The following is a 12,776-nucleotide window of genomic DNA, read 5'->3' as shown; positions in this document are numbered from 1 at the left end:
ACATTGCCTGTTCTACAGCCGTGTCTGTCTAAAAAGGGGAGTTCAGGTTCCTGAGTTGCCTTTCACAAACACTGAAGTTATTCTTACACAACAAGGAGTCTGCTGCTGTTTCAGTATATTCAAGCTTCTGAAATGTTGTTTTCCATTTTGTTATTCTGCTTTAGGGATGGTGTAGTTTTCTTTGCATAAGCAAAGGCTGGGAAGAAAAGTAGAAAAGTAAATTTCTGTTAATTAAAACATGTTCTAATGAAAGCATCAGGCAAGAAAGTAATTGGTTTTGTGTGGAAAATGTTCAATAATTTACATTTATAGGAATAACAGCATTTATTTTACTTCTTCTGAAGCACACTCCTCTATTTTGGAATTGATGAAGCAAATTATGTGACCCAACAACATAATCACTGATGAGGGTACTCATCGAAATGCAAGCATGCATGTATAGAACCTTTGCAATCAGAAATTCCACCAGGCTACGCCTGCTAATGTGTTCATCTACCTACCTTGTAAATTCTGATGCGTCACATGAGTGATGTGTTCTCTAAGCACCAGCCTGGATTTTTCCTCTGAAAAACTAGAATTAACAGCTGTGGTCAGCTGGGCTCAAAATCTGAGGATTCAGGTTTTGTGAAATGTTACCCTAATGGTCTCTTTACCTCTTCCTCTGTGAATGCAACTGCCACTGATAGTATTATCATTTTCAACACAAAGATAGCACTATCATTTTCAGGTACCAGTATAATTTAGGAGCATGGAAAGGAAGTCTAGAGAATGTAAATGTGATTGGATTAATTATATAACTGGTTTTTAATTACATTATTATGAGAGGGCATTAGTTCTTCAATAAGGAGTATAAATGAACAAGTTGTCCGAGATTATAAATGTACTAGATGCAGTACATACATACTTCTGGATGAAAAAAAGCTACATTTGGAGATCTAATACAAAATTTCTGGTGCAGCCATGTATTGCCAGTTTTGCAGCTAGTGTAGCAACTTAGGAATAATTTAGTGTTTACATGGAAGTTTTTCCAGTTACATTGTTTTGTAACACATGATTTATTAGAAGATTATTACACAGGGATTTTTAGAAGTCTGCTATGTAACTTGAAGAATGTAGAGCTAGGAATAACTGGGTTTTGGTGGATTTGTGTCTTGAAATCTAACTGATGTATTATAACACCTTGGTGTCTAAGACAGGTATTACCCTGAAGCACTTCCCATACTGCAGGCAGTATTGAGGTGTTTGGTTCCATGCAAAATGTTTAAGTACTCTGTGCCCAAAACAAAGTTGTTTGTAGCCTGCCAAGGATTAAAGAAGTTATTACACTGGGAATTCACCCCTGCTCCATACTCAGATCCTGTAAGAATACCAGGCTAAAATATCTATGCTTATTGATTTAATTCTATAGGAACTAATCTGTCCCTTGATGCACTGGGTATACTGCTCTGAAGTCATTGAAGATGGGGCTACAAGACACGTCTTACGCCCCAGACTGCAAACATATCTCAAAAGAAGTGTCATTTGACAGACACTTCTGTCTTGTTCTTGTGTACCAGGTGTATGTTCAAATCAAAAGGATTTGAACATTTTCAAGTAAGGGAGAGGATAAGTAGTGTCTATTGAACATTTTTTAAGTAGGTCCATTTACCAAGTAAGATGTAAACTGTGAGTAACATCCCATAATCCCTGTTTTATGTGTTATGGAAAGTATAAACCTTTTTCTACATAGACAATGGTATGTCATATGATCTGTGTACCCTTCATTAGTCTATCAGAGACTTTCTTCTGGATACCCTGGATGAATCCCTTCATGCTCTGCTTCCAGGACATAAAGATATCCACTGTTCTGAATTTACATGTTAAAATACATATTTCATACGTTGTGCTTAGAATGCTAGCTGTGGGTATGAATTCCAAAGACCGTAACGTGATACTTTCATGGCCTCAGAGTAAAACACTGACCCATATTCCAGCTTGTCTTAGTGGCTGAAGGTTGTTTTTCAAAGAGTAGAACAGTTCAATGTAAATAGGCCATACATGAAGCACAGAATTGCAGAGGAGCAGCTTTATGGTCAAATAAGCTATAAACCAGATAGCATTCTGGACAGAGCTGTAAATTTTCAAAACCTCTTGAATCTTTTTGGTCTCCAGGATCTTGTATTACCTACTGCTTTGTACAATCCCGAAGTTAATGGTTATACAGAGTGAGGTTTGCTCTGCCTAGCAAGGGAATTAGTTATGTTTAATTACTCTCCTTGCAATCTGGTTCGTGGTAGTTTCCTTCAAGGCCAAGCTAATCAGTAGGTAGAAAAATCTGTCAATAAGGATGGGATGGGAGCTTTTGTACGGGACAAGGGCAGGGAAGGGCGGGGTGGCTGTAGCTGCTCTGGTTTCCCAAGAGTCTCCCCGCAAACTCTGCAGGAGGTGCTGCCCCGACAAGCAGGTTCTGCGGCTCCAGCCTCTCCCCGGAGCGCTGGGACGCGCTTCCCGCGGGGCACAAGCCCAGCAGGGACACAGACCTGCCGACGCCGGGCTTCCCGGGCGCGGGGGCCGAGGGCCAGGGCCTGAGGAAGCAGTTGCCAGTAACGTGGAGACCCCACGCTGCTGCCAGACAGCTCGCGTGCACTGCCAAAAGGGAATTCAGGGACGTTCCGCGACTTTCTTTAGCCGAGCTGGCAAAGCGCTTCCCCCAGACGCGGCCGCAGGGGCAGCGGAGGCCACGAGCACGACCGGGGCGTCTGGGAGGGCCCCTTCCCCTGCAGCCCCTCGCTGCACGCAGAGCCGGCCCCTCCGGAGCAGCAGCACCCGCCGGCCCCTCCGGCTCCCAGAGCCCGCTGCCCCGGGCAGCGCCCGCCGGGCCCCGCGTCCCCTCCGGCTGCCCGGGCTGCTTATCCCAACTCCCGCCCCCGGCAGCCAACGCCCCCGCCCTTCTCTGACGAGCTGCCAGCGCAAGAAGGGGCTGCGGGCACCGCGGTGGGAAACCCGGGGTCTCTTTTGGGGGGCGGGAGGGGAACGGGGCGGAGCGGGGGGTAGTGGGGGTGGTGGTGGGAGACGCTGTGCGCACGCGCAACCCGCGCTCCCACGCCTCGGCCCGGGCGCATGCGCAGGAGGCGCCTCTCTCGGGTGTAAGGAGGGGGGGGGGGGAGGGGAGGGGCCCGCAGGGGGCGGGTGCCGCGCGTCGCGATTGGCGGAGCCGGCGGCTGCGCGCGCGCGGGGGGGGGGGGGGGGGCGGGGCGAGCGGCGCGGCCCTGCCATGTGTGCCGAGCGCAGCCCGCGCGCGGACGCCGCCTCAGAGCGGGGCCGCGCCGCTCCCGCCCGCCCGCCCGCGCGCGCGCCATGGCCTCCCCGCAGCGGGGCTTCCTCCTCGGCTCCTTCTGCCTCGCCAGCCGGGCGGCCGCCCGCCGCTCCCTCCTGCTGTGGCAGCGGGCGGCGGGGGCTTCCGCCGCCTTCCCGGGGCTGCCGCTGCTCGGCGGCGCCCGCCGGCACCTCATCGCCCTCCGCTGCGCGGCTGCGGGGCGGGGGGCGGCGGGGAGCGGGCCGTGCGCCCCGCGGCGGCGGGGCTGCGGGGGGCTGGGGGCGGCGGGCGGCGGGTTCCGGCCGGCGCGGGTGGCCGTGGTGGTGAAGACGACGCGGTACGAGTTCGAGCAGCAGCGGTACCGCTACGCCGGGCTCTCCGAGGAGGACCTCAAGCAGCTGGTGAGCGGCGGGGGGTCACGGCCGGGCGCGGGGCCGGGCTGCGGCGGCGGGAGTTACCGGGGCCGTGCCTGGGCTCCCGAGCCCCCCGCCGGGCCCGCCTGTCGGAAGCGGGACTGGGGCTTCCCCTTGCCCCGCTGCTGGCATCGGGGCTGGGCTGTGCCCGGCAGCCGCCTCGCCCGGCCCCGCAGCCCGGCCCCGAGCTGGGCAGCCGAGCCGCCCGCCGCGCTGCCCGGGGAGAGGGGCTGCGGGCAGCGCCGCTTAGCCGCCCTCCGGTCACCTGCTGCAAATCGCCGGGGGATTTGTGCGGTGAGCGTGTTTGGGGTCTGTCCTCTGAGTTGATTCCAGCAGCCATCAGCGACCTCCAGGGTTTTTCTTGCAGTGTGTGATATAAAGACTGTGTTTAGAGGAGTGTGTGCTGAGGATGTTGTGAGGATCCCCTCCGAGACTTGGAGAGGACTAATTTCTTCCTTCTCTCTTCCTCCACAACTTTGTCTCGCTTCGTCCTTCAGGTATTTTTCTAACCACTCCTGTGGCCAAACAGCCAAATCTCTTTCACGTCTGTATGTCTTGCTGCAGTTCTTAGCAGAGCCTTTTTCTTGGACCTTGAAGAAACATTCACTATAAAATCAGATGGCTGTTCCATTCATTAAGGTATCCTAAGGACGGCAGAGATCCCTGAAGAGTTGATTCGTGCACCCAGTGTCTAGTGTCTTTATCTCCACCAAGCTTGGTGAGCCCATCCTGTCCCCCTCTCTGTCCTGTTCCCCTCTGCCACCAGTGGGCTAAAGGCTGGTACCTGATGGAGCTACTTTGTTTGCCAGCAGTATGTCCAGACCAGGTCATGAGCTCCTATTACTGTCTTAACTCTGAATAAGACCATTAGTTTGCATCCTTCTAGTTTTTGGTCTCTTAGAACTAGAAATATTTTAGATGTCAATTCGTTGGCAACATTTGAATTAAACTTGCAAACTTGCATAACTGGCATAGCATGGACAAATGCTTTGGTTGCATGATACTGCATTGTAAAGCACCAGAATAAGCAGTATCTAAAGCAAGATAGTTCTTACAGTTTTCTGCATAGTTCTGCATAGGTCATACATCTGTGGAATTCCTGTCCAGACGTTTTTGTGTTTTGTAAAGCTCTCTTAAGTCTGGTTTCTTCGGGTGCCAAGTGTGGAAACATCAGCCTCTTCTTACTCTCACCTACGCTTAGATTCCTTCTGATGAGATGTCCCTGTGCTTTCTTTCTAAGGATGGCTGTGGAAAAGCCGTGTGTCTTACAGCTTGTTTGTAAGACTGCTTTTCTGTCTTCAGTTAAGCTCTTGAGGAAAAATTTCTTGCTGTTGAGTGTAGAGAACTGGGTTGTCCTCAGTGCGCAGCTAAAACCATGAAAAATAAAGTGGCCTGTGTAGTCACATTTGCATAAAAGCTTGTGTGCTGGCAGGACTGGGGGATAGTGAATCTGTTAGTGAGCAGTGTCGTTAGTGTTGCATATCCCTGAAGGTGCTCTCGACTGATTGTTGCAATAGCTGCAGTTTCTCTTTTCACAAGAATCCATATTTTGCATGACCCGTGACATATATCAGTCTGAAGATGCATTTTTTTAAAAGTAACTGTGAATGCATGGTGTCTTATTGTAGTGGTGGCAGAAACACCTTAGAGTTTGTCCTTTTAGAGGCACTTACAGGTATAAGAATTTTCCATATTTGTGAGAACTCTAGGCTTATTCTAGGACTGATGCTTTTTTAAATCTAGCTTTCCCCTGAAAATACTTTAATGTGAGGAATTGCAGCAGTAAAACTCATAGTACTGCCAGGTAGACAAAGCCTAACTTGTATAACTACGTGTGTAGAAATACTAAGTTAGGCTCTCGCCGTATGGGTGGGAATACAAAGGTTTGTGCAAAAGCACAGGCAAAAGCTCTTCCAGAACTGTATTTTGGAAATAGGAAATAAGAGTGTGAAGGAATTCTTGTTGCCTGTTACTCAGCTTTTTTTAGAAGACCTGTAAAGAACTGGTGTGTCTCTGATTTTTCCCATCAAACTTTCTGAGCTAATGTCAGTCTTGGTAAATAGGTAAGGTGAAGGTTCTGGAGGCTCTTACACTCTCTGTTGTGGGCAGGGATCACTTCTTAGACTGGCTGCTGCAAAGTGTCCTTCCTCTTCTGCTGTGTCCTTTGTGAATAGCTTGGGAACATGTGTTTCTTCACAAGGTTTACTGCAGTCTGTGCTGCCTGTGTCCCTGCTTCTCCTGAGAAAACTTCAGAGTCCGAAGGCTGCTGATCTCCGAGAACTGAGGCCAGACACTGCCGTTGGACGTGCATTGAGTCCCTACTGCCGCTGCCCAGGGTGATTCTCAGTTTTTCACAAGGGTTGTGAGTTGAAGTGGTGATGAACCCAGTGTGGAAGCTCAGTCATGCCGAGTGGCCGCACAGAGGGCAGGATGGGAGTTGAGGCTCTCACAGAAGCCTGCTGCTGGGGTAGCAGCAAAGAGTGAAGGCAAAAGTGCTGGGGCTCAAGCTGAGATGACACTAGAGTTGGCTTGTGGTGTGGCAACATCTGGGAGTGAGGGAGCCTGTCCTGGTGGAGAAGCAGGGTGCTGTTGTAATCTGTCATCTTCAGATGTCCAGACACTGGCTATCTGAAATACAGAAACTAAATTTTAAGGCAGAGTGTGAGGCTTAGATTTGAAAAGCCTAATTTGGGCTTGCTTGCCTACTGATTGTGGGCAGAAGAAGTGTTTGCAAGTCCCTAGAGAATAACTAATGTCCCTACTTGGAAACTTCAGATTTTGGTTATCGTTTTGGGCTTAGCAGTTGTGCATGATCACCAAGACAAGAGAGCAGACATGAACTTAGCTGTTGCAATCACTGTGTTTATGTATGAAGACAAAATGCAGTTCCACTTTATGTGGAAGTGATACTGCGTGTGTGTGCCTTTGGTCACACATTGTCATTAAATGGGATTTGTTCCATATTTAAGAAGAGTGATGATGATTTGTTCGCATGCAGCAATAGGTATTAAAATATTACCTAGATCACAGCATTTGTCATATGTGTGATATACTATATGAATGACAGTACACTCCAGGAACAAGAGTATCTCAGTATTTAACCTGGCTGTCTGACACTTCTAATAGGCAATAGAGAGGCCCTGGGCAGCTGGGACCTAAATACTCCATGGCCTTTCTTTTGGACACACCAAGTGAGTTAGTTGTGTTATACAAACACTATTAAATGTTGCAGTGTCAAAGCTACAAAGTCAAGACTGCAGAGAGGGGAGAGGTGCAGTAGACCAGACAGTAGAAGAGCAAAATAGGTGGGGCAGAGATGGAGAGCAAGGGCGAACGTTCTTGGAAGAGTGTTTGGAAGATTTGTGAATTATGTCTCTGCAAAAACCCCTTTGCTTCAGTAAATTCTTGCATCAGGTCTTGCGAGGAGTAGTTTTGTTTGCCTTGATGAGACTTTAAGAGACTTACTCTCAGCGAACCCATGCAGAGCAAGCATTGCTATTGTCCTTATGTAAATTCAGAGAACTTAATATCTGAGTAGCAGATAAAGCCAACTTCCCGAGTCATGATTTCTTTTTTGGTTTGATAGTGCAGTTGAGGTGCAGCTGCCAGCTTCTCACTGCTGGAACGTATTTAGGGAAGATTAACAATTTAGCTGTCCAAACACACTTTCACATGTTGTTTTAATTATCTTTGAAAATGTCAGATGAAAAGTCATGTTCATTTTGATTGAAAATTGTTCATGTGGACCACTGCTGTTACTCTGTTGTGAATCATTTATGTGTCTGTCTTTGTCGTGGGAATGGAGAACAAGGAGTTGGAGGTTTGGATCATGTTTGGCTCTTTTGGACCTCTGGAACAAATTGTCAGGGGTGGTCATCTTAGAAGTTCAAAGTTCCTATCTCTTTCCTGAAAACTGGTATCTTAGTAGAGAAAAGGTAACCTGTTAGCAGGATATTGCCTCCCCTATAAGAGGCATGATATGAACTCATCTTCAGCCTAGTGCACCAACAACTTCAGAGCAGGGCTGGTCAAGAAGGAGCGAGTGTCTCCCAGCAGGTAGGAGAGCTCCAGCTTGTGTTTGTATGTTCTTGTACACCAAAACCCCAGAAACAGGGGCCAGGGGGGTGGAATGTCTGTGTGTAGAAGTATACTGCTTCCACCCCCTCTTTCCTAATTCCTAATTTATATGCTTGCAGCACCAGCTGTTATTAATTTGCACATTACGGTTTTAGTATTTCTTAGGAAATTATCTCCTGGGGAAAAGTACTGTTTTACCTGTAACTTGATAGGTGATTGATCTTTTATCTTCTTTTTAAAGTACAGAAAAAAATTATTTCACCGCTTCATGTAAAAGAAGGTAAAGATACATTTTTTAGTGTCACTTTTGGATGACTTTTATAAATACTAGTGTTTCAGGTTTGTGAATTTTATAGTAGCGTCTCAATTCAGGCTTTTGGAAGCTATTTAGTTCTTAGATTTCTGCTTTCGTAATCTGCACTTCAGTCTAGATGTCTGTTATCCACTAGAACTCTATTTATAAAATATTTCTCAGTATTTGCAAAACACTAGGATTTTTGCAGATGGAAGGTGGTGGAAGGAAAAATTATTAAGCAAACTTCAATGTTCAAGTGAATTTTTTTATTAAAATACAATCAGATAACAGCACAGAGTCTTTTGTCTTTAAAACTTGTGTTTTAATTGTTTTCTTAAAAAGTTGAGCTGTTCTAAAAAGCAGTTAGGTATAAGGGTAGTTAACCCATGTTCTCTTGTGTATCCAAATGTACAGTGGTACATTTGAAGGTAGTATCTTTAAATAGAAACCTATGTAATGAGCAAAGTGGTACTATGAAGCTTTCTGTTCTGATAAATTCAGACTGCCCATCTGTTTATACCAAGATCATATAAAGCTAAAGACACTATTTTCTGAAAGAAAGTTTTTGAGGTACTGCACTGGAAACTGAAATGGGTGTGAATGTATGGAGAACAGCACCCAAATGTTTTTCAAGTTTCACAACCATAAGGTGCATTTGTTTACCTTTGAAATTTGATATACTTGTGTCAGTGTTAAGTAACATCAGTTGTATCTGCTTTATTAAAACGTTCCTTCCAGGATGTCATTCTGTCATAAGAGAAGTCTAGAAAATGATAGAAACAAACAATTGGGATGTAGTATTAGCTTTTCCTTAGCATTTGTTGTTTCCAGCACACTATTCAAGTATACTGAGTTTTATATAGCAAATAAATGCAGAAGTATGGCATTTCATTGTGCCGAAATGGAATATCACGAACTGTCTCACCAAGCATCTGATACTGTATACAGATGAAAATGGCTGCTTTTTGGAAGTGACTATAATATTATTTTTAGGTACTCAGCTAGTTGTGATTTATGACATTGTTTGTGTCCTGCTGAATTAATGGAACTGAATAATTGAATTGCTTGGATTGCACTGGATTTCCAGAAACGTGCAGAAAGTGGTTACTGCTTTGTTTGTAGTTAACACAGCAATTTGCTCTGCATCAGCCTTTGAAATAAACACACTGTGTATATTCTTCAGTTGTGGTTAAACTTACAATAATACTTTAATGTGGTAGATTAAAACAGTTAGAAAGCAGCTTATGGTATTTTTACTTTTGTTGATGTGTAAATCAGACTCTTGCCCCAAAGCATCATTTCTTATAGGAACATAATGTTGCCCGTTCCACTTACCAGGTGAAGAGATTAGTGAAGTCAGTGACTACAGAAGTAATGGCATACAGAATACTACAATATGCAAAACACTTCATGGTCATTACTCTGTAGCAGATGCTGAGGCAGCATTTGAAAGTGCGCCATGACTGTTGTAATGAAAATGAGAGAACTAAGTTGCTGAAGAAAACAGTGAGGAAAGTAAAAGCAGAGAAGTTTCCTGTCTGGAGCAGCCCCACTGAGGTGCTACAGTATGAGGCTTGATGTAGCATTCTGGCAGAAGCCTGGCATATAGCCAGGGACAATATCAGGAAAATTCTGAGCAATCAACAGTTAGTCTGTCAGTCAAGAGCAGACAGGCAGGAGTGCTAGTCGGGTAGATCCAAAGTATCAGTTCAATGAGCCTGGAATGTTTCAATAAGGACTTGAATTTGACTAGTTTTTATCCAAGTATGGCAATCCTACCATCTCTTTCCTAGCAGAACCATGTAAGATAAGATAATACATTTAGTGTTTCTAAAGGAAAAGCAAGTAGGAGAACATGCTTTCCCTTTTAAGAAGTTTGAGAAGTTTAAGTCAAGCAATTTCTGTGAAAGCAGGGTCACAGAATCATATAATGGATTGATCTGGAAGGGATCTTAAAGATTGTCTAGTTAGATCAGCCCTGCCATGGGCAGGAGCACCTCCCACTAGACCAGCTGCTCAAAGCCCCATCCAGCCTGGCCTTGAACACTTCCAGGGATGGGACATCCACAACTTAGCGGAGCAGCTTGTGCCAGTGTCTCACCATCTTCACAGTAAGAAATTTCTTCCTAATTCCTGATCTAAATCTGCCTTCTTGCAGTTTGAAACACCCATCATTCTGTCAGTACGTGGCTTGATAGAGTCCCTCCCCAGCTTTTCTGTAGCCCCTTCAGATACTGGAAAGCTGCTAAAAGGTCTTCCAAGAGTGTTACCTTCTCCATGCTGAACAACCCTGTCTCAACCTGCTGTCTTTATAGGACAGGTGCTCCAGCTCCCTGACAGCCTTCACGGCTGCCCTCTGGAGTTGCTTCAACAGCTCTATGTCCTTCTTATGTTTGAGGCTCCAGAACTGGACACAGTACTCCAGGTGGGGTCTCATGAGAGTGGAGTAGAATCATAGAATCATAGAATCCTAGGGGTTGGAAGGGACCTCGAAAGATCATCTAGTCCAACCCCCCTGCCAGAGCAGGGTCACCCAGAGCACATCACACAGGAAGGCGTCCAGGCGGGTTTTGAATGTCTCCAGAGAAGGAGACTCCACAACCTCTCTGGGCAGCCTGTTCCAGTGCTCTGTCACTCTTACAGTAAAAAATTTTTTCCTGATATTCATCTTAAACCTCCTATGCTCCAACTTGTATCCATTACTCCTTGTCCTATCACTGGTCTTCACTGAAAAAAGCTTAACTCCATCGTCTTGACGCTCACCCTTTACATATTTGTAAACATTGATGAGGTCCCCCCTCAGTCTCCTTTTCTCCAAACTAAAGAGACCCAGCTCCCTCAGCCTTTCCTCATAAGGGAGATGTTCCACTCCCTTAATCATCTTTGTGGCTCTGCGCTGGACTCTTTCAAGCACTTCCCTGTCCTTCTTGAACTGAGGGGCCCAGAACTGGACACAATATTCCAGATGTGGCCTCACCAATGCAGAATAGAGGGGGAGGAGAACCTCTCTTGACCTACTAACCACACCCTTTCTAATACACCCCAGGATGCCATTGGCCTTCTTAGCCACAAGGGCACACTGCTGACTCATGGTCATCCTCCTGTCTACCATGACCCCCAGGTCCCTTTCACCTACACTGCTCTCCAGCAGGTCAGCCCCCAACCTGTACTGGTGCATGGCGTTTTTCTTCCCCAAATGCAAAACTCTACACTTGCTCTTGTTAAACTTCATCAGGTTTTTCCCCGCCCAAGTCTCCAGCCTGTCTAAGTCTCTCTGAATGGCAGCACAGCCTTCTGGTGTGTCAGCCACTGGTGTGTCAGCCACTCCTCCCAGCTTGGTGTCATCAGCAAACTTGCTGAGGGTACATTCTGTGCCCTCATCCAGGTCGTTGATGAAGATATTGAACAACACCGGTCCCAGTACCAACCCCTGAGGGACTCCACTAGTCACAGGCCTCCAACTAGATTCTGCCCCATTGACTACAACTCTCTGACTTCTTCCTTTCAACCAGTTCTTGATCCACCTCACTGCCTGATCATCAAACCCATACTTGATCAACTTATCTACAAGGATGCTGTGGGAGACGGTGTCAAATGCTTTACTGAAATCAAGATAGACCACATCTACCGCTCTACCATCATCTATCCACCTAGTAATTTCCTCATAGAAGGCTATGAGGTTAGTCAAACATGACTTACCCTTGGTAAAACCATGTTGACTGCTCTTGATGACCCCCATCTCCTTGATATGTCTAGAGATAGTGCCAAGGACAAGTTGTTCCATTACCTTTCCAGGGAAAAGAGAGGGGGGAGAGGGGGAGAATTTGCTCCCTTGACCTTCTGGCCACATTTCTTTTGATGCAGCCCAGGACACAGTTGACCCTCTGGGCTGTGGGTGCACACTGTTGACTCATGTTGAGCTTCTCATCACCCAACACCCCCAAATCCTCCTCAGGGATGTTACCAATCTATTCTCCACCAAGCCTGTAATTGTGCTTTGTGTTGCCTCGACCCATGTGCAGGACCTTGCACTTGGCCTTGTTGAACTTCATGAGGTTGACATTGGCCCATCTCTCCAGCCTGTCAAGGTCTCTCTGGATCAGCCACATTGCTGAGTTTGCTGTTATCCACAAACTTGCTGTCATTGGTACAAATACATCAGTTGAAGCTCATAAATGATACTGGTTTTGGTAATTCTCCTCTAGTGAGAATAAATTGAGGGTGGGCATGCTGTCCTGTACTCATAGTGAAAGTTGGTGTTTTATCCAAGCTTAGACTGGTTTCTACTGGGAGGTTCTGCCATGACTAACTGCTCATTTTATTTTTATATTTGTTGCTTCTGCACTTTCTTATCTAGGATTCAGAAGCTGAATCATGCTTTTATCCTACTAATTTGTATGAAGATTGTTTCCATTATGAAATAGGAAAGCTTAATATATGATTATAGCTCTTAAGAAATCAGAAAGTTCAGTATCTGCCTGACCTGTGAGGTAGCTGGATTTTAGCATGACAGATGAAGACTTAACTTTACTAGTAGTTAACTCTAGAACATATGAAAACTACTTGTGTGCAACTATAGATTGCCAGTCTTTTATACTTAGGCAAGTTCTGAGTCAGTGTTCCTTATTTGTCAGGGAATCTAGGATTGTATTATTTGAAGCATGTACCATATTCAAAGTTGTTTCTAGGTAAAAAG

General features: G+C 46.1%; 1 protein-coding gene across 2 annotated transcripts in view; it reads left to right on the top strand.

The window, feature by feature from the left end:
• Nucleotides 1-3,267: 3,267 nt before the first annotated feature.
• Nucleotides 3,268-12,776, top strand: part of NADK2 (NAD kinase 2, mitochondrial) — a 33,343-nt gene continuing 23,834 nt past the window's right edge. For both annotated transcript variants that reach the window (XM_051643486.1, XM_051643485.1), the window contains exon 1: nucleotides 3,268-3,696. In XM_051643486.1, coding sequence (XP_051499446.1) covers nucleotides 3,337-3,696 — 360 coding nt within the window. In that variant the 5' untranslated portion in view covers nucleotides 3,268-3,336. The remainder of the gene's footprint in view (nucleotides 3,697-12,776) is intronic.

The sequence above is a fragment of the Apus apus genome, chromosome Z, assembly GCF_020740795.1.
Source record: "Apus apus isolate bApuApu2 chromosome Z, bApuApu2.pri.cur, whole genome shotgun sequence".
NCBI classification, from domain to species: Eukaryota; Metazoa; Chordata; class Aves; order Apodiformes; family Apodidae; genus Apus; species Apus apus.
This window is presented reverse-complemented; position numbering and strand designations above follow the sequence as displayed.